At 36.9% G+C, this 26,061-nt stretch overlaps 1 protein-coding gene across 7 annotated transcripts in view; it reads left to right on the plus strand.

The window, feature by feature from the left end:
* The window catches only part of PDLIM5 (PDZ and LIM domain 5), a 211,101-nt gene that overhangs the window by 149,023 nt on the left and 36,017 nt on the right, over positions 1-26,061 (plus strand). For all 7 annotated transcript variants that reach the window (XM_007999300.3, XM_007999301.3, XM_007999302.3 and 4 more), the window contains one exon: positions 13,380-13,567. In XM_007999300.3, coding sequence (XP_007997491.3) covers positions 13,380-13,567 — 188 coding nt within the window. The remainder of the gene's footprint in view (positions 1-13,379; positions 13,568-26,061) is intronic.

Genomic DNA, 26,061 nt, shown 5'->3' on the forward strand with positions numbered 1-26,061 from the left:
ATTTTTTAATATTATAAAGGACATTTCTTTAAAGGTATTTTTGGAACACTGTCCATTCCTTTGAAGTTATCATGTGTCCACTTATGCAAAAATCTGTTTAGTCAGAATTGTGACACAGTCTTTAGAAGGTACAAATGTGTTTCAATATACAAATACTGTGAATTCATTATTGGGAAAAAATAAATTTCAAGCTTTTATTCACAAATATTTGTTAACCTTATGGTAAGCATTTTGTTACACTTCATGTATATTAGTAACTATTGATGTCAGGGAACTTCTAGTCTACTGAGATTGTCTGGATTTAAATAACGGCACAAATTGTATAATAATAATAACAAATTCTATGAGTATAAAGTACAGACTGCTATGACAGCACATGACAGGGGCAGCTAAGGTGGCTTGGGGAATCAGGGAGGCTTCTGGGAGGAGGTGACGTTTAAACTGAGGCCAGGAGGATGCTTAGGAGTTATCCCAGTGAAGGTGTGGTAGAGCGAGGGCTGTAGACGGTGAGGAGTAGGAGACTGTGCAGAGGCCAGGAGGGGGAAAGAAGCAGGGCCTTTTTCAAAAAGAAATGGAAGGCCCAGTGGACTGGAGCAAGCCAAAGAGAGTGGACAAGCTTCGTGACATAATGCTGAAGAACAGGTAGCCCAGGATCACTTAGAGCAGGGCTAGACTAAGCAACAGACATGATCACATTTGTATTTTTCAGAGTTCACTCTGGTAGCTGTGTGGAGAAGTTATTTTCTAGGACAGGGGTCACAAATTTTTTTCTGTAAAGGTCCAGATAGGAAATGTACTGGATTTTTCAGGCCATATGGTCTGTCACAATTGGTCAGTTCTCATATCATATGAAAGTAGCCATAGACATATGAAGAATGAACCTGGCTATGTTCCAGTAAAGTTCCAATAAAACCTTATTTATGGATGCTGAAATTTGAATTTTATATAATTTTTGTGTGTCATCATATTATTATTTTGATTTTCTTAACCATTCACCATTTAAAAATATGAAAACTATTCTTAGGCCATACAAAGACAGGCAGGGCCTGAATTTGGCCAGCATGCCATGGTTTGCTGACCCATGTTATCGTTCTTATGTTTCTTATTCTCTTAACCTTTCTGCTCTCTCTCTTAAATAATGTTTTAGTGCTATTGTAACATTTTTCTTCAACTGTCTACATTTTTCCAACACTCTGGTAAAGGTATGACTAATGTGGAATAAAAAACAGGAATAGAACCTCTCCTTTTCTATTTTTTAATTCATTTGAAAATCAGTGTAAAACTACTGACCATTCTATTTTTTTATCCACAGACTTTTTTTTTTTAAATGGCTAATTTTATATTTTTCCTGTTTTATTTTTCTTCCCAAAGTTTTATACTTGATGCTTTCTTTTTATTGAACTTAACATTGAGTTTTTCATTTTTTCTTTACCTGGCAATAGTTCTTCTAAAATTTAATTCTGGAATTCTAAATAAAAAATAGTACAGATAACAAAAAATCAAAGTAAAGAATACTCAAAACAAAGCCCTAAGATTGCATGCCACCATCTGTTGTACGAGCAGATAAAATAGTTTGTTTACATCAAGACAAACAACATCCATATAACTTCAGATCTACAAACACAACATTCTGATGTGAACTTTTTGGTTGCTTTCTTATAGGACACTTTTAGGCAGCTGCCTCACAATGTGCTGGAAAACATTATATAGTGGAAACAGTACAGACAGACCTGGTCCAAATTCCACCTGACCCTTACTAGATGTATGGTATTGGGCAACTTAATTAACTTCTTGGAGCCTAAGTTTTTTTAAGGCATTCAAAATACATAGTCAGTGAATGGGAATTTCCACTTTCTTTTCGCCTGTAAGCATAATGTTTTATTACATAGAAGTAGTCATGTTAAAGAATTTGGGGGAAAACAGCCCATATTTTGTGGTGGCAGAAGTGTTGGTTTTTGTTTTAACCATTTGTAGATGTGAAGTAAAAAAAAAAAAAAAAAAATAGTGTTCCCAAAATTGAACTAATAGACATTTAAAAGATGGTATAGATGATAAATGTCTTTTGTACTTTTCATTACTATTTCCTTTGCCTTATATATTTTACTTCTGAAAACTTAGGTTTGACAGTTCTCTAGAAGACCTGCCTAAGAGTGGACCTCACCCACCTGCAACTCCTCAGGTGTTAACCATTGGTAGCCAAGTGGCCATACTTTCTAAAGTAGCAACTACTTATTCTAGGTAGACTTTTCCTTCTTGTTTCTAAATTTCAAAACTGGTAGTGAATTTAAGTATACTAAACTGTTTGAAAAAGAAAAGATGATTGTTGATTACAGAACTGACATCATTAACATATAGACAAGAAAGTTTAGCACTCAGCCTCAAAACAGCACTTCTCACTGCTTTTGTATTTTTATTTTGGTTTGGTTTATAACTTCTAATATAGAATCAAGAAATCTCTTTTATTTATTCACTTTGTGATTGGGAAAGTTAACTTGCTGGCTTTGTCATAAGTCTCCTTTTCTGAATTAGAGCATTTGCCTCAAAGACAGGAAAAGATCCTATACAATATGTTACCAGGTGCCCAGCCATTTTCTTAAGATATTCAGATAAGTAACTGCTTATGAGATATCACTAGATTCTGCTGATACTAAATCCTTTTCTATTATTTGTGATACGCTATGATGAAAGAAGTTCATTACTGTTTCCTTCCTGGAGCAGAATAAATTAGCTGAATTATTTTTTTAAGTGATTTTTAACAGACTAAAATTTTCTAATTTCTAATTAGATTTTCTAATTCTTATTATTCACCACTACGTCTCCAAATAGTAACCATTGTCTCAGAGATGCAGAGTAATTCAGAAACTCAGAAGTGGAATCACATGATAACTTGATTCTTTCCTTTGACATTCATGCTACCTACCCTGCTCTGCCATTGATAGCATCTTTCTTTTCTCTTTCCAGCCCCTGACGTTTTCTTTTCTAACCATTCACGACAGTTGTCAAAACTTAACCATACAGTTTAGTTTAATGGATAGACTTAGATAGATCAAAAAAATTACTTAATTCTGTGTCATTTTGAAAACATAGCTTGCAACTATTAATTTTTTTTCTAATGGTTTTTGTAAAGTTATAGCCTATGGAACTTGGAAGAATGACTTATCAAATTCTTGTGATAGGAAAAAGAGACTTATGTCAACCCTCATAGTTTCAGACTTCTAAGCTCACTTTAACCAGAGGTTGAGTTTGCTACGTAATTACTTTGTGTTGGAGGTGGCCATTGAAAAAAGTGGTCATACTGTAGTGATGATGCTCATTGATAACTTGCACCCATAAATGAAGAAGAGAGACTACAAGTTTCACACTATGCATTTTAGACTCTTTTTATTTTACTTAATAACCAATTTGAAAATCATTACAGTCGTAATGATAGGATATTCATTCCTGTCTAGGCATTTGATCTTTTCTGAAAGGCCAAGGGAGAATTATTATTTTAAGTAATAAATACTTATTAGTTCTGAAGATAAAATGCTATGCCTGCATTTAAAAATGCTTACAGAAAGGCCGGGCGCGGTGGCTCAAGCCTGTAATCCCAGCACTTTGGGAGGCCGAGACGGGCGGATCACGAGGTCAGGAGATCGAGACCATCCTGGCTAACACGGTGAAACCCTGTCTCTACTAAAAAATACAAAAACAATTAGCCGGGCGAGGTGGCGGGCGCCTGTAGTCCCAGCTACTCGGGAGGCTGAGGCAGGAGAATGGCGTGAACCCGGGAGGTGGAGCTTGCAGTGAGCTGAGATCCGGCCACTGCACTCCAGCCTGGGCCACAGAGCGAGACTCCGTCTCAAAAAAAAAAAAAAAAAAAAAAAAAATGCTTACAGAACTAACTGAAAATAAAAATATGAAACTCAGCAAAAAAGGTGATGTTTTGATCATATTCACTGGAACATCTGTTTATTTTTGCAAAGGTCCTTTCCCTCCTTAAATAGCTTTACTCTCAATATTTTAAACAATTATCTCTTTTCATGTTAATACATATTGCTGCTTCTCAATAAGCAGTCAGTTGTACCTGCTTCTCCTGAAAACATAAGCCTTATTAAAATGTCATGTTGTCAGTGTATATCATCTCTAACATAAAGCTCGTTATATAGAGGCTTTTTGGGAAAAAACAGTTTTTCTTCTTTCTATGCTTATAGAAATTCAAACTTCATGTTTAGATTTATTTTCTGCTAAGTTGTTGGCAAGTCAGTCTTCAAATGTGTGATACAAGGTAATTTTAAATAGGAATACAGTTAGTGAACTTAAATACATTCAAAAGTATTTGTATGTCAAAATCAGCTTTATGGAGGATTATACATCAGCTTTTATCTTCTGAGAGAAATCATAGCAGAAGTAACTAAATGACCTGAACTCCTATTACACTTCTGACACGTCACACTTTTATAATGCCTAGATATTAATATGGAATGGTTACTCTCTTGTATTTATTATGCTACCCTTTCTCACTTTCCTTTTTGTTCCTCTCCTGTTTTTCTTTCTCTACCTGTCAGTTTAAGCAGCTCCACAGGAAATGTGGAAGATTCTTTCGAAGGTTTTCGAAACTTTTCTACCTTCTCTTCTCCTGCTAGATACAGTGCTGCAGTTCTGAGCAGTGCAGCTGCTACGGTGTCTGCTGTTATTGCTGCAAAAACCAGGTAGAACTACACATGCAGCGTCTGTCTGATGCAATCTCAGCGCTCTTCATTGTCTTACAATTCACCTCAAAGAAAACATATCTGTTTGAAGCAATCATAGCTCTATTGTGAGCTCTTAATTGTGTAGTGGATATTTTAGGTTGTGGATGAATCTCACAGTATTTGTTACTGGTTTTTTCTTAAAAATCACCTTTTAATCTCTCCATTGCTGCCATTTATGTATGGTATTTCTCAGTTGCGTGGATTATTACATGTTGTGTGCTTATTGGCACTTGGATTTTTACGATTTTCGGGTTTTATATTTGAAACAATAAAGTATTAATGAGTATTTTAAGTTTCTATTGATTTTATCTTCTCCCACGACCTTTAAAGGGTGATCTGAAGACTACTGTCCCCTAAAAAAATAAAATTGCATCCTTTCCCAAAAAGAAATAAATTGGTTTTATTTTCGTGGTTTGGGGGTTTTAAATAATTTCTATAGTCTTTAGAGCTTCAAATGCTTTCTAAATGATGGCTTTGACCATTTTGGTGAAAATCTAATCAATGTTATATTAATGAGTAAAGCGATAGAATAAACTCTTGGTGCTTCTTTTATCCTCCTTTGCTGCTTTGTGCTTCCCCTCCGTCCTCCTCTCTCTCCCCACCCTCTTTCTCATAAAGGAAATGTTTCAAATCACAGACCTTAAAAACTACTGTCGTCTATTGGTAGTGCGATTTTTGACTTAAAACTCTTTCTAAATGCTTACCAGGCTCTACACTCCTGAAAGATATCACTCGCTCTTGGATGCACTTTGCATCAGTCCTGTCTCCAAGCCTTTAGCTTTTTCCTATCTGCAGTCCTCAAGGAACTCAACTGGCTCTATCCATGTTAAGAAAACAAGGTACTGTGGGAGCAGATATGGCAAGTGGTGGTTTGCTGTTAAGGATACTGCTTTCTCTAACACGTCACCACTGTATTAACAGGCCGGGTGACAACATGCTAGAGCTCTAGGGATTTGCGCCCAATTTTGAATTAACTGTAATGTCAATGCCATGCTAATGCACAAGCACAGTATGTCCTATGATTATTAACTCACCTTTTAACCTTTTGTGACATCTTTCCTTAGCATACTTGATGTTTGGTGTGCAATTCCACGTAATTGTACAAGTATTTAAATTGCAGTAGAATTTCTGTCTTTTATTGCATGGATATAGCTGTATTAGAATCCTCAAATGTTTAGTAAGACATACCTTTTGGAAAAACAAAAAATAATAATGATCAATTTTGATTGACTACATATTCTAGTTCTAAATATGAAGGTTTTGCTTGGAAAAGCAACTTAATTTCCACTATTTGGGAAATGCTAAACACCAAAATAGATTTTTCTATTAAGCTTAAGGATTAAGCCAGAAATTTTTAGGCATAATATAAAAATAAAAATATCACAAGTGTTTACTAAAGATATAAACTCAGTGAAATAACTGTATACAATGATTTTCGACAGAACATAAAATCAGTGGCAAAGTATACAACATACTTAGTGAAAACCTGATATAACTAGGCTGTCTATTGATTAGATGTTTGTATTCTAATCACTGTTATAGAGATTTTTCAATATATTTACCTGGGCCAGGTGCAGTGGCTCATACCTGTAATCCCAGCACTTTGGGAGGCCGAGGCGGACGGATCACGAGGTCAGGAGTTCGAGACCAGCCTGGCCAACATGGTGAAACCCTGTCTCTACTAAAGATACAAAAAATTAGCCGGGTGTGGAGGTGGGTGCCTGTAATCCCAGCTACTCGGAGACTGAGGCAGGAGAATCACTTGAACCCAGGAGGCAGAGGTTGCAGTGAACCGAAATCGTGCCATTGCACTCCAGCCTGGGCGACAGGACAAGACTCTGTCTCAAAACCACAACAACAAAATATACATATGTTTATTCTGAGTAACTTTTAAGGGAGGTGTTTAAACAAGGGAGAAAGATGATAGTACATTTTTCTCTAAGACAGTACTTGAAATTATATATTTGCAGAATTGTAAGTGTTCAGGGAGCAGAAGTCTTTCATTGTCAGGGCTGAGATTGTACAGAGGCAGGTTACTGACGTTGCTTAGAGTACGCTTCGAGTACTTGAGTACACTTATACCACATATTTAGAACCTGGTAAAAGCTATAGATCCTCTCTCCAGAAAAGTACCTGTGTGCATATACATGCAAAAGTGTGCATGCATTTATGGACTGACTGTGCTATCTGTGGCCCTACCTCTAGAGCAAGTATTAGTAGTCATCACCATTGCTTATTAACAGTAGGACACAGACAAAATATAGTTTGATATTGAGAGAGGGAAATGGTTTCTAAAAAGATAGTCTAGTTGGCATTCTGGGGTTCCTGAGGAGACCCTTGCTAACTTAGTGAGAGGGGTACCCAAAAGACCAGATACATTTTATCTTGTATGAGAGTAATCATAAAATGTGTCGGAGACATTTTATCTTGATTTTTACTTTTGTGTGATAGTAATCTTTAAAAGTATAAATATAGTATAATACCAAATTTATTTTTTCCATTAAAATATATTTTTCCATTAAAATATATTTCTATTATAATATATGTTAGTACATGATATTTTAAATTTTGGTTTACAAACTCTAAGTTAAAGAATTTTGCTTAGGAAAATATTAAAAATTTTCTTCTAAATATGGAATTCTGGAAGGAAGGACACTCGTTACTCTCTCTACATGTCCAGGTCCTTTAAAGGAGTCCTGACAGAGGAATTCTATAAAATAAACAATTGCTCGTAACTAAGGCCTTTCCAGAAATACTCCTTTCCTGCCATTTCAGAATCTGTATATTAGTATACCATTTTTTGGTAAGACTTTAGCCAAAAACTGTTTAACTTAAACATCGATAATTAAACCTGTGATGTACAGTTGTCTTCTTTAAAATGTAAACATGTAATTAGAATAAGTTACTCTCAAAAGTATTCTTCAAGCAGAGTTTTTCTTTTGAAAATAGACTTAAAATTCCCAAGTGTTCTTAATCTGTATCTGAGCTTTATTTGTTGTAATAGTTAAACAAATGTGGGAAAGGAATGTAAACTCAAGATAAATCAGGTTGCTGACACTGAGAGTTAGCTTTTCTTCCTTTTCTTTTTCCTCATTAGCTCCATCTTGAAAATAAACTTTTGCTCTATTAGTGTATTTGTCTCTATTTTCAGTTTTTGAAAAAATGAAACAAAAATCTTGGTATTCTTAAGATAGAAGTCATATCAATTTATTATTTCATTTCAGTCCCTGTTTATTTGGCAGATTAGTTAAAATAACCATATTTTAATATCAGTATCTGTGGTATCAGCCCAGGGTATTTATGGACTTACATCAATTTCCTCATTAGAATTATTTAGAAAACATTTAAATTTTATTTAGGATTTAGGTACACCTTAAACAATTTAGATTCAGAAAAAACATTTGAATCATGAGTTCAGAAATAAAATAGCAATCTAAGTAACAATGCCATACTATATTAATACATTAATCATTAATTTTAGAAATGTGTTGCTAGTGATTATTGATAATATTTTATTCCCACATATAAAATAATATGGCCAGTGACTTTTAATCCTTTTTTTTTTTTTTGAGATGGAGTCTTGCTCTTTCACCAGGCTGGAGAGCAGTGGCACGATCTCAGCTCACTGCAACCTCCGGGTTCAAGTGATTCTCCTGCCTCAGCCTCCCAAATAGCTGGGACTTCAGGCATGCGCCACCACGCCCAGCTAATTTTTGTATTTTTAGTAGAGACGGGGTTTCACCATATTGTCCAGGATGCTCTCCATCTCTTGATCTCGTGATCCACCCACCTCAGCCTCCCAAAGTGCTAGGATTACAGGCAGGAGCCAACGCGCCCAGCCAATCCTTTCATCTTTAGTACAATGTTTGTTTTTTTACAGAGACGAGGTCTTCCTGTGTTGCCCAGGCTGGTCTCGAACTCCTGGGCTCAAGCAATCCTTCTGCCTTGGCCTCCTAAAGTGCTAGGATTACAGGCATGAACTACTGTGCCAGCCAATACCACATGTTTATGTGTTCTCTTTAAATAGTAGCTAATCATTAAAATTAGGGAAAAAAGTTTGGTTTTTAGAGGATTGGGCATCATATATTCAGATATGTGATTGTCTAGATAAACCCTAATAGTCTTCCATTACAACATTAAATGGTTCAATTAAATTCTGTCCTCAGAGGAAATTGAACTTCAGATCAATTCTGGATTTAAGCATAAATGGAAAAACTGCCTTAGTAATAACTTAGATTTCTATGAATTCTTTATAGTCTACTCCAAGCCCTTTGTAACTAAAGTACTGTTTAAGATTTAAACATCTTAGGCCTCTGAAAGAGAATGTATACAAACCTCTGTACAAAAGATATCAAAAACTGAAATTTATTTAGCTTGTATGATACTTATCCTGTGGGAACTTTAAGAAGTATTATGTGTTTTTAAAACTGAACTGAGGAAGCAAGATTTTGTCTGGGGTCAATACCCTGCCCCCAAATGATCCATAGTACATCCAAGAAGCAAATTTCTGAGTGCAGATGAAGGATGCTTATTTAGTAAATGTACTTATAGCTAATTCTATTATCACTAAACCAGATATTACAGGATGTAAAAGTAAGAATCTCTTTTATTTCCTGTGAGCATATACTCTGTGCTGGGCACTGCGCTAAGTAATTTGTATGTATTATCTCATCTCTTATTTATTTCTTAACGGTAACCTTGGGATAAAGGTGGTATTTTTATACCATTTTACAGGTGAGGAAATTTACCAAGTTTAAATAATTTACCTACAGTCACAGTAAAGTCCCCAACCTCAGGTACTTTATAATGTAGAGGAGGAGACAAGATGCATAAAGAAGTGACTATTAATAGTAATTTTAAAACAACTATTACAAATCAGTGTAAAATTATATGCCATGCAGGTAACAAATGTCCAGAATTAAAAGGAGTGTCTCTACTGCTGGAGGCTTGAATAATTAAACAAAATAATGTATGTTAATTTGAACACAGTGCATGATGCATATTATATTTACTTCTATTATTATTATGGATAAGATGTGGATGGGTGTAGAGAGAGAGTAGGAAGAGGTACCTCGTATGTAGAATCTGGAAAAAAAATGTAGAATTGTTGACAGACAGTAGGGGTGGCCAGAATATAGTTTGTAAAGCATAGTGATACAATCTAGACTGGTAGATTGTAGTTTTATCTTAGAAGGCTTTGTGTGTCATGCTGAAACATAACTGAGCCTCCCACAGGCTAAATGGCTAAATTCGTTCTGCAGCATTCCATCCTCTGCTTAAGTAGCTTCTGGTGACAGGGCTCTCACAGAAAGCCTCACTAGGCACAGATTTTTTTCCTTTGGAGGATTTTTTATATTAGGAAGCACCTTTTATTGAAGCAAATCCATCTCACTGTAGATTTCACTCCTTGAAATTAGGCAAACAATGTAGTCACATAGAGTGAATCTGCATGTCAGACATTTGAGGATGGCTGTCATGCTTCTCTAGGTTTTTTCATAACCTGGGCTACTATTACCAGTTCCTTCACCCGAACTATATTAAGCTTGACACTGAATTCCTCTCTTTTAAGTCAGTTTGTCTGGCAGCTCTCCTGGAATTAAATTTTAATTCTTTCAGATGACTACACATTAAATGGTGATGGATTGGGTTTTGTTCTTTCCAGACTATATATTTTTGTTTCATCGATAATTCCTAGCATTGCTTGGTCATAATTTTTTTTCTTAGAACCATGATTATATACGTTATTAATTAGTTTTAAAAATCAAATCTGCAAGAGTAATTTAATCCTAGAATGAAAATGACCTATATATAAGTATTTCAAAAATCATTTATTTGTGATGAGTAAAAATGTTGAAAATAAGGCTTACTTTTATTTTTTAATACGGTAATTATCCTTTTCATATGTTAAGGTTATATTCTGTGCCTTGGACTTTATGCATAATTATCATATTTAAGTCTCATAGAAATCTTATGAGCAAAATGTTACTCCCACTTAAAGTATAGGTAACTGAGGCTTAGAGAAGTAAAATAATTTGTAAAAGATGCTCATAACCACTATACTGTAATGTTCGAACCCTGATTCCATTAATGCTTTTTGTTGTGTTGCCTTTACTGATAATCGTGTTCAATATTCCCATGAGGGAGGCAGTCTTTGACTTTTTATTTATGATCAAGATTATTAAAGTGCTTAAAGTTTTTTTATTATATAGCGTATTTTATTATCAAGCAGGTTTTAGTTTTTTTAATTAAACTGATCAAAAATAATAAAAGCTGATGGCTCTATGACGCTTGATTTAAGAGAACAAGAATAGGGAGCAATATTTCAAGAAAATCATTCGTATAGTTTTTCAAAACTGTTTAGTGTCAGAGGTGCCCCAAGACTACTCCCAGGTTTATTGTTTCACTAGAAGAACTTACAGGGCTCAGCGTATAGTTGCACTCATGACTAAAATTTATTATAGCAAAAGAATACAAAGCAAGATCAGCAAAGGAAAAAGGTGCATGGGACCAAACCTGGAGGAAATGAGGCTCAAGTTTCCAAGAGGCCTCTCCCAGTAGAGTCACGTAGGGAGTGCACAATTCCTCCAGCAGCAAATGTGGCAAGACATGCCAAGCATTGCTGCCATAGAAGCTCAGTAGAGACCACATACCCAAGGTTTCTTAAGGGCTTGTTACATAGGCACCTCGTGGTGAGTTTCTACCAAGATTCTAGACTCTCAAAAGGAAAGCAGATGTTCAACATCAACCGTATTGTTTATCCAAACAGTTAAGGCACAGAGAGCTACTCTTAGCATTTAGAGAAACTTTTTTTTTTTTTTTTTTTTGATGGAGTCTCGCTCTGTTGCCTAGGCTGGAGTGCAGTGGAATGACCTCGGCTTACTGCAAGTTCCGCCTCCCTGGTTCAAGCGATTCTCCTGCCTCAGCCTCCTAGTAGCTGGGACTACAGGCGTCCACCACCACACCCAGCTAATTTTTTTGTATTTTTAGTAGAGACGGGGTTTCACCGTGTTAGCCAGGATGGTCTCAATCTCCTGACCTCGTGATCCTCCAGCCTTGGCCTCCCAAAGTGCTGGGATTACAGGTGTGAGCCACCACTCCCAGCCAGCATTTAGAGAAACTTTTATGTCACTGTTGGCCACAGCTTACCAGCTAAGTTCCTAGATGCCAGTCAAGGGCCAATTTTGCAACTAAGTCTTCTATGGATGGGCAGTCTGGGGCTTACTATGTTAGGTTTTACATAAGATTTAAGAGTTACTGGGGGAAATTATAAACTACTGTTCACTTGATAATATGGACAATATTTAATTTGAAATTTATTTTTATTAAAATAATTTCTACTTAATTAAGGGTATTTTATTGAATTTGTTAATATATTACCCTGTCTTTATCAGTCTGTTCCTCCAGCTATTGATTTCAGGTATTGAAATAATTTGAATTTCTGTGCATGGAATTTTTTAAGCAACCAGCATTGAAAAGTTAAGTAGTAGAAAGGTTTTGTTTGTTTGTTTGTTTGTTTGTTTGTTTTTGAGATGGAGTTTCGCTCTGTCAATGACACAATCTCAGCTCACTGCAGCCTCCACCTCCCAGGTTCAAGCCATTCTCCTGCCTCAACCTCCCAGGTAGCTGGGACTACAGGCGTCCGCCACCATGCTCAGCTAATTTTTGTAGTTTTAGTAGAGAGAGGTGATCTGCCAGAGCCGGCTTCACAAAGTGCTGGGATTACAGGTGTGAGCCACCACGCCCAACCTGAAAGTATTACTTTTAAGTGTTATTATTATACTTTACTTGATAGAAATAACCACTACTATATATTATATCATACCAAAGCATATATTTTATAATTTAGGCTACCTAGAATTATTATTTTTTGGAAATGATGTTATATATAATTATAAATAACAAATGACTTGGTAATAAAGGCCATATGATCTTCAAAACCAAACTGGAACTAGCATAGATAAGCCCTCCTGTTTAAACAGGTAACTCTGGTTGAAAGAAGGTAATGGCATTCTTGTCTCTTTTTTCGCTTTATTATGAATGCATAACACTGGATGTTCTGTTAGGCAAGGGATGTTGTTTCTTGTTTCTTGTTTTGTGGCCAGTGCATAGCACAACCAACATTTGGCACATAATAGGTGCTTAAATATTTATGAACGAGTGAGTATGTGAGTAGAAGAAGTAACTGGACTGGGCATGGTGGCTCACACCTGTAATCCCAGTGCTTTGGGAGGCTGAAGTGGGATGATTGCTTGAGGCCAGGAGTCGAAGACCAGCCTGAGGAACATAGTGAGACCCCTGTATCTAAAAAAAAAAAGAAGAAGAAGAAGAAGAAGCATAACTGGGAAGGGGTGAGGTATCAGGGAAACTTTTATCATTTAAAAGATTAATTGTGTAAATTTTCAATAGTCTAATTTCTCGTGGTAGACCTTTTAGAATTTTCAAAGCATAAAACAAATGCAATCTAACTCCCTTTTCTTTTTTTCTGTTTTAAAGAGAGGCAGTCCTTCAGTCATGACTTTAAAGATTTTCTTTTCTAAAACATCGATTAACCAATGGATTTTGATTGATTCATGGATTTTGAAAAGAAGGGATTGTTGCTAAGTTATGTTGCTACCACTTCACCAAAGATGTTTATTTCCTTTACAGTAACTCTCAGGAGCCTTCTCCACAGTTGACTTCCTCAGTAGCTTCCACACGGAGCATGCCCGAAAGCCTGGACAGCCCAGCCTCCGGCAGACCAGGAGTAGCCAGCCTCACAACTGCAGCTGCCTTCAAGCCTGTAGGATCCACCGGTGTCATCAAGTCACCAAGCTGGCAACGGCCAAACCAAGCAGGTAGCCAAAAAAAATCTCTTACTTCTTACTTTTCATAATGAGTGTCATTATGAAAATGTGTTCTGGGATATATGGTAGAATTCACTGGTAAAACCCATTCTCAATAATCTAAGATTTAGAAAGGACTGTCAAGATTAGCTATAGCTATTTTTCTCTCTGAGACATCTCATAAACATTCTTTGTGTGTATTTGATACAGTTGCATTTGCTATTCATAATTGTAGGATTGGGCATTTCCTTGTTTCCCAGAATACTCAGGAAGCAAGTGTTGAATTGTAAATTTGGGTCTTATTTAATAACAAAGTATACTGTTGTAAGGTTATGCTTGGAAATACAACATTTTAGTTTTGATGATACGTACAAATAACAACCACAGAAACATTATTGCCATCAAACAATTACTGAAGAAAGCATCTTCCAATTCTTGTTCTCACAATTTATGTAGCATAGGGGAAGAAGGACACAGCACTAGAAAGAGCATTTGAGCAGCAGGATGGAACAGCTTGGCCTCAGTCTGGAAACCTGAGTTGTCATTGACTTCTACAGATTAACAGCTTTAAATAAAGTCACATAGCCTCTTTGATACCCTCAGTTTTCTGATCTACAAAATGAAGAAAGACTAGCCAGGTGCGGTGGCTCACACCTGTAATCCCAGGACTTTGGGAAGCCAAGGCGGGCAGATCACGAGGTCAGGAGATCGAGACCATTCTGGCTAACATGGTGAAACCCCATCTCTACTAAAAATACAAGAAAAATTAGCTGGGTGTGGTGGTGGGCACCTGTAGTCCCAGCTACTCGGGAGGCTGAGGCAGGAGAATCACTTGAACCCACGAGGCAAAGGTTGCAGTGAGCCGAGTTCACGCCACTGCACTCTAGCCTGGGTGGCGAGTAAGACTCCGTCTCAAAAAAAAAAAAAAAAGAAGTAAGAAATATTTCTGTTGTGTTGGAAAGAGGACAAGCCATGGCATATGAGTTAGACTATTTTAGAGGAAAGACTTTTATTACTTCTAAAAACTTAAAATATTTAGTCTAATATTATTAGTCTCTGAAATTTCTGGACTATTAACTGACTTAGCATAACCTATTCTCTTGGGGAAAAAATGCCAAGCTCAGCCCAATACATTTTTGAGTTATTTCTATTTATTTAAAGCCTATGTATGATGATGAAGATTTTCTGTAATTTTTTTGTGCATTTGAATACAGAAAGTAATTTTCAGAAAAATGCTATTGGTATGGTAATTGGAAGCTAACAGGAGAATGTTTTGTAAAAAGCAATGAAAAGACTAAATTTCTGAGGTAGAAACTGAAGAGAAGGCCAAAGTATATGGACAGTGGAGGACAGAAAGTTTATATACGGCTTTTGGAAGTTCAGAAGTTTATGGTTAAAATACTGCTCTGCCTCTTAAGTGGAAAGAAAAAATTCATTTCTTTTGAACTCTTGGCGAATATATAGTACAGCAAAATTACCACAAGAGGGCGATGGAGTGCTTTCTCCAAGCCTAATTAAATTTGTGAGAAGAATCAAAGTAGGCCAATATTAGCAAATATAATAATGAGTCACATGGTTAGTATTTAAAACATTACGCTTTTTCTAGAAAATATAAATGAATTTTATATGAGCAAAACTGCAACAGTATAAAACATTATACATTATATAACATTATAAAGCAAAATTATAAAAAGATTGTTTTCCTGTTGTGAAGTCACAGTTGAATTACATCATAATTCTTAGCTCAATTTTGAAAATATTTACTGAGCTCTTATTTATCTTGCTCCAGGTGCTATAAGCAGGCATTTAATCAGTTATTATGTTGTGGCAAAGTTAACTTATTTTGTACTATTTTGGAAAATTTAAAAATAAATACAAAATTCCCAGCCACTCAAATTCTGCTGCCCTACACAATGGAATACCATAGTTTGAAGGCAATAACAACAAAATCATCTCAGAATGTACTCTTAATCTTAGATAAATAGTTTCAAAAGCTTCCTGATGCAAATGAAAAAGTCTTGATTTAGAAGATGATAGCGGATTCATCATGTGTTCATGTGTTCCTCTTTAAGTTATGGATACCAGCTTAGGTAAATTTGGTTCATTAGATACAAATATATGTATAAAATATTACTATCTTACAAATGTAATGAAATGTTTTTCAAAACTTCAGTCATAAAGTCATGAAGAGCCTTTGTATGTTGGAACACATCAGTTTTCTAATTTTAGTTTAATCGTATACAAAATGAGAATGATTAATTCATTAGAATATAAGCAACGCTTTGGAAGATCTGGACCCATTGTTAATTGAGCCAGTTTTCTGACTGGTGGTGGCCCCCCAAAATAGAAATGCCTACCCTTTGCGGGTATGAATTTCAGAAGGTTAGCATTTTTGTGAGCCTTTTCCCTCTCTCCCTCCCTCCTTTTCACCCCTCCCTCTTTTCTTCCCTCCCTCTCCCTCACTCTGTCGCCCAGGCTGGAGTACAGTGGCGGGATCTTAGCTCACTGCAACCTCCGCCCCCTGGGTTCAAGCGATTCTCCTGCCTCAGCCTCCTGAGTAGCTGGGGCTACAGGCGCCTGCCACCACACCCAGCTAATTTTTGTATTTTTAGTAGAGACGGGGTATCACCATGTTGGCCAGGCTCAATCTCCTGACCTCATGATCCACCCACCCTGGCCTTCCAAAGTACTGGGATTACAGGCATGAGCCACCACGCCCGGCCTCCATTTCTTTAACTATTAAAATAAAGACCTTAAAAACTTCTCCTATAGCATTCTTGTGAAATCAAATGATATAACTAGGCTGCAGATACTTAGAGGATACTCAGAGGTTAACTTTCTATGCCTTTATTCCTTTTCTTAATGGCATTAATAACTTACATTGTTACCATCCAAAAACTGGTTGTCGTATGACATCCCTGCTTGAAAATGTTTGGGGCTGTCTGCTGCCCACGGTCAAAATGCTTAACTTCTTAACAGAACTTTTGGTCCCCTTGCAATCTCAGGCCAACCTTCTCCTCCAGCTTCATTTTATAATACTGTTCCCCATAGTCCACTCACTCTGAAGTTCATGAGTTCATATCATTCCTTGGCACACACTTTTCTGCCTTGTACAAGCTGCTCCTTTTGTTTGAAATGCTTTTCCATCCCTTCTACTCCTGACAAACTTCTCTTTATCCTTTAAGACCAGTTGTTCCCCCTTTGTGAAGCTTTCTTGAGCCCTCTTGTTACCTGTTCTTTTTCAATGCTCCCAGAAAATTTCAATAGTCTATTATAGCATTCATCTTGTTCATTTTAATTGTTTACATAGGTGTCTTTTATGACTGTTTTTAGATTCCTTTGAGGACAGGGACCAACTCATACTGATCTCTGTTTTATGGCACCTAAACAATGCCTGGCACAGTTTATAGGCCCTCAGTAAATGTCCCCGAGAAAGTGAGTGGGTAGAGAAGTCAGTTGTCTTATTTAGGACATCATACGATCTGAAGGATGCAGAATTCATCTGCCAAGATATTGTTCTGTCCTCTTACCAAACTTGAAATTCCCACAGCAGTCATTGAAAAGGTGGGAGTACTGTCTGCCAAAGGCTGCTATTAGAAAATAAGCATGTTGCTAAGGAAAAGGGAGCTCCACTCTCCTTGAAGCATTTAACTCTCTTCAGAATTAAGATTGTGAACATGAGCAGTACTATAACTAGTAATACATTATTTATTTTCAGAAATTAAAAAATAATAATAGTTGTAAAGCCCTATGATAGGAATTTTTTTTTTTCTCAAAAGTATGAGGGCTGGGCACTGTGGCTTATACCTGTAATCCCAATACTGTGGGAGGTTAAGGCAGGAGGATTGCTTGAGGTCAGGAGTTTGAGACCAGCCTGGGCAACATAGTGGGACTCCCATTTCCACAAATTTAAAAAAAAAAAAAAAGTTGGCTGGGCATGTTGGTGCACGCCCATGGTCTCAGCCACTGGGGAGACTGAGATAGGAAGATCTCTTGAGCCTGGGAGGCAAAGGATGCAGTGAGCCAGGATTGTGCCACTGCACTCCAACCTGGGTGACAGAGCTGGACCCCCATCTAAAAAAATGTGATAATTTACTGCATATAAGGAACCAAGCAGTGGAATACAGAGGAAATATTAGGAATGTGGGATCGCCTATTTTGTCATTGTGGACGAATTAACTCGGATGCAAAGCACCAGTATATAATATAGAAATTATCAAAAAGGTGCAAAGAAGAGTCAAATCAGACTATGAGTCCCAGGTCAGAGGCATGGAAGTGCGGATCAGTGGAAAGGGAAGAAAAAGACTTAAAGTTCTGAGGATACAATCTTGAGGTAAAGTATGTGTTTGTTTATAATGAAGTCCGATTTTATGCAGGAATAATATTTTAATGTTTGTGCCTAAAACAAAATCACATGTAGTCAACAACGCTTGAACATTTTTAGGAAGAGGCCAATTTGTAGAGGGAGCAACATAGGCAAAACTGAGAGAATTTGGCTTTGGGTAGGAAAGGCAAGTAGTTCGGTATGTTCAAGACTGTCTAGTGGCCCAGAGAGAAGATTGGGTGGATTAATGGGGGCTTTGAATATAAGAGTGTGGACTTGATGCTGAAAGGAAACTATTAAAAGATTTATAAGCCGGAAGTGGCAAAATCAGACTTGCATTATTAAAAGATTATTATAGCATTAATGTGTTTAAAAGATCATCATGACTTCATTGTAGAGATTAAGATTGGAGTCCTGGAGACCATTTAAGAAGTTATTCAGGTAATCCAATCTGGAGATATGATAATGAATATTGCGCTGGGCGGTGGCAGTGGCAGTGTTTTGGAGACAATTCCCTGGGCAGGGTGACTGCAGGGTATTTATACTTTAACCTAACTGGGCTGCTGGTTTTAACCATTGCCCTCCCTGGGAGCTTGACTCCCTGTAGAGTACCTGTGTATCCTCTGTTAAAACACCAGTGGAGTATTATATTCAGTTTATAGCATATTAGAATGCTACCTTCATACTTTCTTTAATTATGTGTACACACAACTCCCAGTTGAGGCCTGTTTACTCTCATGTCCCTGGTGTTGACAAGAAATTAGTGGATTTTTTCTTATTATTAAAGGTGTCCATGGAGGCAGGCATTCTACTGAGGAAAATAAAAGCGTATATTGATATTAGTTGATATGATATTATGGCGACATACTCAAGGCAGTAGTGTTTTATCATTTAATATTAGACTTTTTTTTTTTTTTTTTTTGAGACAGAGTCTCGCTCTGTCACCCAGGCTGGAGTGCAGTGGCTCAATCCCGGCTCGCTGCAAGCTCCGCCTCCCGGGTTCACGCCATTCTCCTGCCTCAGCCTCCCAAGTAGCTGGGACTACAGGCGCCCGTCCCCACGCCCGGCTAATTTTTTTGTATTTTTAGTAGAGACAGGGTTTCACTGTGTTAGCCAGGATGGTCTTGATCTCCTGACCTCGTGATCCGCCCGCCTCAGCCTCCCAGAGTGATGGGATTATAGACGTAAGCCACCACGCCCGGCCAATATTAGACATTCTTAACCTCTGATAGTCTGTATTGAACAGATACCAATTTCCCTACAGTCTTGTTAAGGCACCATTCCCTTTATGTGAATTAGGTGATAGTATGTAAGCTTTATCTTAGTGATTTGCTTTTCTCTATGAAACAGTTTGGATATGTAGTAAAGACAAAGGCTCTTAATTGACAAGAATGTAAAAACAAAAGTTTATGATTCTTTTTTAGAATACAAGTTGTTTTGTGTTTTGAAGAAGCATGATACAAGTAAGCTATAAATATAAAAGTTGTGACCATTTGAAGGTCTTTTGGGGACAGTGTAAATTTCTTTTGATCTAACGAAAAGGGGGAAAAACACAAACTTGCTTTTCAAAATAAATAGTTAATTTTTGCTTCTGTTGTACCTCATCTGAGGGGTTCTCACCATCCCTATTTGAGGATTGGGAACTCATGAATACAATGGGTGGCCTAAAAGGAACAAACATTTGACATTTAACAGTAGAATGATGACTATCATTGATTAGTGGTAATCATTGTTTTTATAATACTTTCAGTTGTAACAGATATTTTTATAAGAATGCACAATAAGGTAATGTCATTAAAATTTAAAATGTAAATGGGCATTATTTATCTAATGAGGTAACTGCCTCTGAGAAAAATCAAAAGAATTGTTTACAGTTCTGTAGTGACTTGAACCCAGCTGTTTTGACTCTGAATACTGTATTTTCCTGAGTCACAAGACAATATCAGTGAACATATATCTGTTACGGATGGGATAGAAAGGATTCTTGCCTTGGATAATAGGGAGCTTCAAGTGACTGACAACTGCTAAGATCTGTTTCAAGTAACATTTTCTTTGCATCTAAACTCCATTTTTGAAATTTAGATCATTTAGCTAAGATTCTAGTTAATATGCTTTTTTTTTGTTTTTGATCATACCCTGCTTCTGGTATGTGCTACATTTAGCAATAAAGAAAAGCTTATTTACTTCATTATGGACTGAGCTTTGGAGAGATCTGATATGTTGTTTTGGTGTTTTTTTTTTTTTTTTTTGAGAAAGACTCAAATATATTTGTGAGATTTGATTAGATCAAAGACTGAATGATGTGCATCTCAGTTATAAGTGGATATAAATTCTATCTTTTATTTGAAGTCTAAGGGAGATAGGGGTGAGAAAGGAAATTACTGTTTCTACAACCGTCCCAAATTTCATTGTAGGCTTTGCACTACAGTAATAAATCGAGATAACTAGATTTGCTTAGCTAAGATGGATAGATTTATTGGTTCCATTTTAAAATTTTTATATGAATAAGTAAACTGCTACCAGTTGCGTGTATTTCATCTCTTCTAATAATGTTTTATTGCCATCTGCTCCCCTGCATTTTGACATCATTAAACTAAACATCCCACTTGCCATAAAGCCCTGACTGGAGCTGTCCATTGTCAAAACTGGGGTGCGAAACATGTAAATATGCCCATCCCCTTACATAACAAGTAGATTTTTGTTTCTGATTCTCGGGAAAAAATAAAAGTAACAACCATTAATTGCCTGTTTTCTTTTCTTCTAATTGTTCCTTCATTGAAATTTATTTCCGTGTTGGAAGCTTTCCAGTGCTGATGCAAGGCCTCATCTGTGAAAGCTATTCTTTCTCCCCGTTTTCTTCTCATTCTGAGACTAAAATATTAAACCTTTTATAAGGCAGACATCTATATTTGTTCATATATGCTTTTCGTAAAGAATTGTTATTATTAATTGATGCATATGGTCTAAACCAAGGTTTGGCAAACAGTGTTCCTTGGTCACATCTGGCCCACCACTGATTTTTGTGAATGAAGTTTTGTTGGAAAACAGCTATGGTACAGTTGTTTACATATTGTTTATGGCTGATTTCATGCCACAGTGGCAGAGGTGAATAGTTGCAAGAGTCTGTAAGGCCCACGAAGCCTAAAATATTTACTCTCTGGCTCTTTACAGAAAAAGTTTTGTTAACACTGGTTTTCAAACGCATGAATAAGAATAATGATACTTGATAATTCCGCATAGTAGTTGCAGACTTTATTGACAGCCATCAACACCCTTGGTAGCACTAGTCCTGAGATACTATGATTGTCTGTTTGCTTGTCTGTAGTGCCTTTAAGAAGATAAACTCTTTCTGGGCAGATATCTTACCCTTAAATGTATCTTCCACACCAGAAGACTTCTTACATCTAAAACATTGTATGTACTAAGTAGTTGTTGAATGAGTGGATGTTTTATTTTTTAACTATGTAAGATCTTATGTCAGAGTGTAATAATAATTGACACTTATAAAGCATTTCTTACCGATTCAAGGAAGTGTAAGTAAACACTTTTACTAGTTTATCATCTCACCTTTTGAGGTAGTTATTATTGCTGTTTTACAAATGAGGTAACTTAAGACCCAGAATGCTGACATATCTAACATCACAGCTAGAAAGCCCAGAACTAAGAGCCTGTGTATCTTGAAATTTAGATTTTATGCTAGATGTATTTCTTCTTCCACTATAAAATAGCTGACCTACCAACTCTGCTTTTAAAAGATACTAAATTAAAACGTAACTTTGAAAAATGATAAAGTATCATTTATTTTGGAGAGCTAATGACTTTAATTGAGAGATATCTTAGGGAATTAGTGATAGTAATAGAAATGTAAGGTGTATCCCAGTTTTTATATTTTGCAATAATTTGTATTCATCATTAGAGATGTTGTGGATATTGACATGGAGAAATATTAAAATTTCTCTCTTTTTTTTTTTCCTGCTTCATTTTTTTCCCCTACATGATTAGAACTCTATTTATATGGTCAACTTAAACCATAAGTACCTTTGTCCTTTATTTCTGAAATTAGGCTGCTTTCTCATCTATATAAATGGTTGAAAATTGGTGGGAAAATGGTAAAAGCCAAACCCATTTAGCTTTCATGTGACTTTGGAAGTAAGACATGTCGGAACTCTAGACATAATATGAGTATAAAATGATTTGAATGTATGTCCTTATGGTTTTCTCATCCAAATATGAGCAAAATTGTACAAATTTAATATTTTAAATATATTCTAAGCTTACAAAGTCTATATGAGTTTACCATTGATCTTTAGTATTCCTGAGGTCATGAATTATTTCTCAGTTTTGTTTTTGTTTTTTTAAAAATATTTTAATTTTATTCTTTATTTCCTTTTTTTTTTTTTAAGAAAATGAAACACATTGGCCTCCTACAATAAAAGCGTAGACTTGTCTTCCCACTGTAAGTGGAAAATGGAACAGTGATATTAAGATGATTTAGAAAATTCTGGGCCAGGCACAGTGGTCCATGCCTGTAATCCCAGCACTTTGGCAGGCCGAGACAGGTGGATCATTAGGTCAGGAGATTGAGACCATTCTGGCTAACATGGTGAAACCCTGTCTCTACTAAAAATACAAAAATAAGCTGGGCGTGGTGGCGCATGCCTGTAGTCCCAGCTACTTGGGAGGCTGAGGCAGGAGGATTGCTTGAACCCGGGAGGCGGAGGTCACAGTGAGCCGAGGTCGTGCCACTGCACTGAGCAAGACTTAGTTTCAAAAAAAGAAAGAAAGAAAGAAAATTCTGTGTATATTGTGATAAATAATTTGTTGACTTAATTAAATGCCGGTAGAACCAGATATGTTAAGATCTCATATCTTTATCTTCAAGGTACATATTGGGTCTCTTTTACTTGTGTCTCTGACCAAATGGAAGTTTTCTATATAAGGTCAGCTAGGACAAAAAGGCAAGTCGATGTGTACTGAATTTTGATTATGTGTGATATAGGAAATTAAAAAGAACTGAACATAATCCAAGTCCCCACACTCATTTTAATTAAGATATTGTAGATCCAGCTTAATCTGGGTTCTTAAAGTTGAAAGGCTGGTTGGCTAATGGAAGAAGCTAGCCTCCTGAAGCCATCTGAAGATGTGGACATATTTGATACTTAGCCTTGGTTGCACCTGTTCCAGTGCTTTCTAGTGTACATACCACCATTCTCCACTGCTTAGAGAAATGGTAATAGTTTAATCTGTCCAATTTGCTTTTAATCACTGAGTAAAAAAAAAAGTCCTTGATTTCATTTTTTAAAAATTGCACAAACGTCTCCAGAATGTGCTTTCCTCTGATCCCAGATCTTGGCTTAACTTTCTCCATTTCTGTTGGATATGATTTCATGCCTGGATTATGAAGAGTAGACTGTTGTTTAGGCTTTCAACATAAGGAGCTTGACAGACAAAATGCACATATTCTATGCTTCTCTTGGCCACCATCTGTTTGAGATGGCTGGGGAAGGGGCAGAGAAGAAAGCACTTGCTGCACACAATAGTATGCAAGCATGTTGCCATGACTGCTACCCAATTTAGTATGTGTAAAATTGCTACCATACCATTGAGAACATATTTCCTGAGATGTTGAATTATAATACTTTATCTCCCCAAGAGTGCCACTTTGATGTAGCCCAGTTATTTATACAAGCACAACATTAGCCTCAGTGTTTTTAACAAGAACACCTCTTGCAGTTGAGCCAGTTGTTTTTCACACCAGAAAATCTCACTTATGATCTCTGCCTTGTTGGGGCTGTCAACATTTGTCTTTTATCAGGGGGACTATTAGTATCCATTGATTTTTTTTATTTTTTTATTTTTTTATTTTTTATTTTTTTTTTTTGAGATGGAATCTCCCTCTGTCACTCAGGCTAGAGTCCAGTGGTGCGATCTGGGCTCACTGCAACCTCTGCCTCCTGGGTTCAAGCGATTCTCCTGCCTCAGCCTTCTGGTAGCTAGGATTACAGATGCACACCACCACGTCCAGCTAATTTTTGTATTTTTTCATAGACACAGAGTTTTGCCGTGTTGTCCAGGCTGGTCTCAAACACCTGACCCCAAGTGATACGCCCACCTCAGCCCACCAAAGTGCTGGGATAATAGGTGTGAGCTACTGCGCCCGACCTAGTATCCATTGATATTTTCAGTATCAGCCTTTCTTCTGATTTAATGAGAATGAAGTATTATAGGATTTTTAAAATAAGGAATCAAAATGTATTTTATGGTTATTCGTAGATTTGTCCCCATAACTTTCTTTGCTGCTTTATCTTAATCCAAATGTAGTAGTTGAAGTATTCACACCGATATGAAGTTTGTACAATAAAATAGATTTAGTACTTTAAGCCTGTTTGTCCTTAGCAAAAGTATTATATCTGTAATTATGTTTCTCGTTCTGTTGCCCAGGCTGAGGTGCAGTGATGTGATCATAGCCCACTGCAACCTTGAGCTCCTGGACTCAAGTTATCCTCCTGCCTCACACCCCTGAGTAGCTAGGACTATAGGTGCATGCCACCATGCCAAAGTTTTGGGGTTTTTTTGGTTTTTTTTTTTGGTTTTTTTTTGTTTTTTTTTTTGGTAGAGATGGGGGTCTCACTGTGTTGCTGGTCTCAAACTCCAAGCTTCAAGTGAGCCTCCTGCCTCAGTTTCCCAAAGTGCAGGGATTGCAGATGTGAGCCACCACACCTGGCCACATTTCTCTTCTAAAGCAATTTATATAAATTCTCCTAAATGTTCCTCAAAACGTGAAGAATGCAGCCTTTTATCCATATGTTTTATTTCAGGAACTTTGCAGCCATTAATTATAATGGCTAAAAACTTTGGGCAGTCAGGTTTATGGAAATAAGTAGTATTTCTCTAAGAAACTCATATTTTACAGAATACATGAAGGGCTTAAAAGTGATAATCTAAGCTGTTAGAGACTTCAAGGAAAATAAAAAAATAACGTCTTCATATATTTTTCCTACATTTGTCCTAGCAGGCTCGGTAAGGAAATTAAAATAGCAGAAATAAATCACCTCAACTATCACTATCCCCTCCTCCAAACTGGTCCAGAAGTGAGTACTACCAGATTTAGATCACATTTAAAGAGCTCTGACTTCATATTTTAATGGATCAAGACATTAACTGGCAAAGAACTTAGCACACAGTAGGTACATAATAATTAGTGATGAATTAATGCATAAGGACATAGTGTTTGGAGTCAAATAGACATGGTTTTGGATCTCGTATTCTCTGCTCCCCTCCACTGGCTTCCATGACATACTCTCCTGGTTTTTCTCCTGCCTCTCTATCAGTCCCTAAGGTATTTGTGTTACTTGCTTTCTGCCTACGGAGCTCTTCTGTTTTTATGCTGTACTTTCCCTGAAATAGTCTCGTTCACCCCCACAGACTCAAATGTCATCAATATGTTGGTGACTCTTGAATCAATTATTCTAGCTTAGGTACTTCTCCTGAGTTCTCATATTCAATAAATGATCTGTACTGGATGGACCACAGGCGCCTCCAACTTGAACATACATGTGCTGTCCTCCACTGTGAATACATGCTTAGCGTAGCATCTGCCTCATTACAGGCTCTTAGCATAAACTTGTGAGTAAAAGATATCTATAGGTAAAGTCAGCATTTTTCCACCTTTCTGGCAGTTATCCCACTATAATTGACTGTTTACTGGCTTATAACCCTCTTTAAACTCAGTAAGGGCAGAAACCATGTTTGTCTTGTTCATATTGGTAGAGCCAGTGCATTGTTTGGTATATAGTAGTTGTTTGGCCGGGCGCGGTGGCTCAAGCCTGTAATCCCAGCACTTTGGGAGGCTGAGACGGGCAGATCACGAGGTCAGGAAATCGAGACCATCCTGGCTAATACGGTGAAACCCCGTCTCTACTAAAAATACAAAAAAACTAGCCGGGCGAAGTGGTGGACGCCTGTAGTCCCAGCTACTCGGGAGGCTGAGGCAGGAGAATGGCGTAAACCCAGGAGGCGGAGCTTGCAGTGAGCTGAGATCCGGCCACTGCACTCCAGCCTGGCCGACAGAGCGAGACTCCGTCTCAAAAAAAAAAAAAAAAAGAAAAGAAAACATTTGCCTTATTTCATGATTCTACATGTTTTGGGCAAGTTAGTTATCCTTTCAGAGGTTTATATTCTT

The sequence above is a fragment of the Chlorocebus sabaeus genome, chromosome 7, assembly GCF_047675955.1.
Source record: "Chlorocebus sabaeus isolate Y175 chromosome 7, mChlSab1.0.hap1, whole genome shotgun sequence".
NCBI lineage: Eukaryota > Metazoa > Chordata > Mammalia > Primates > Cercopithecidae > Chlorocebus > Chlorocebus sabaeus.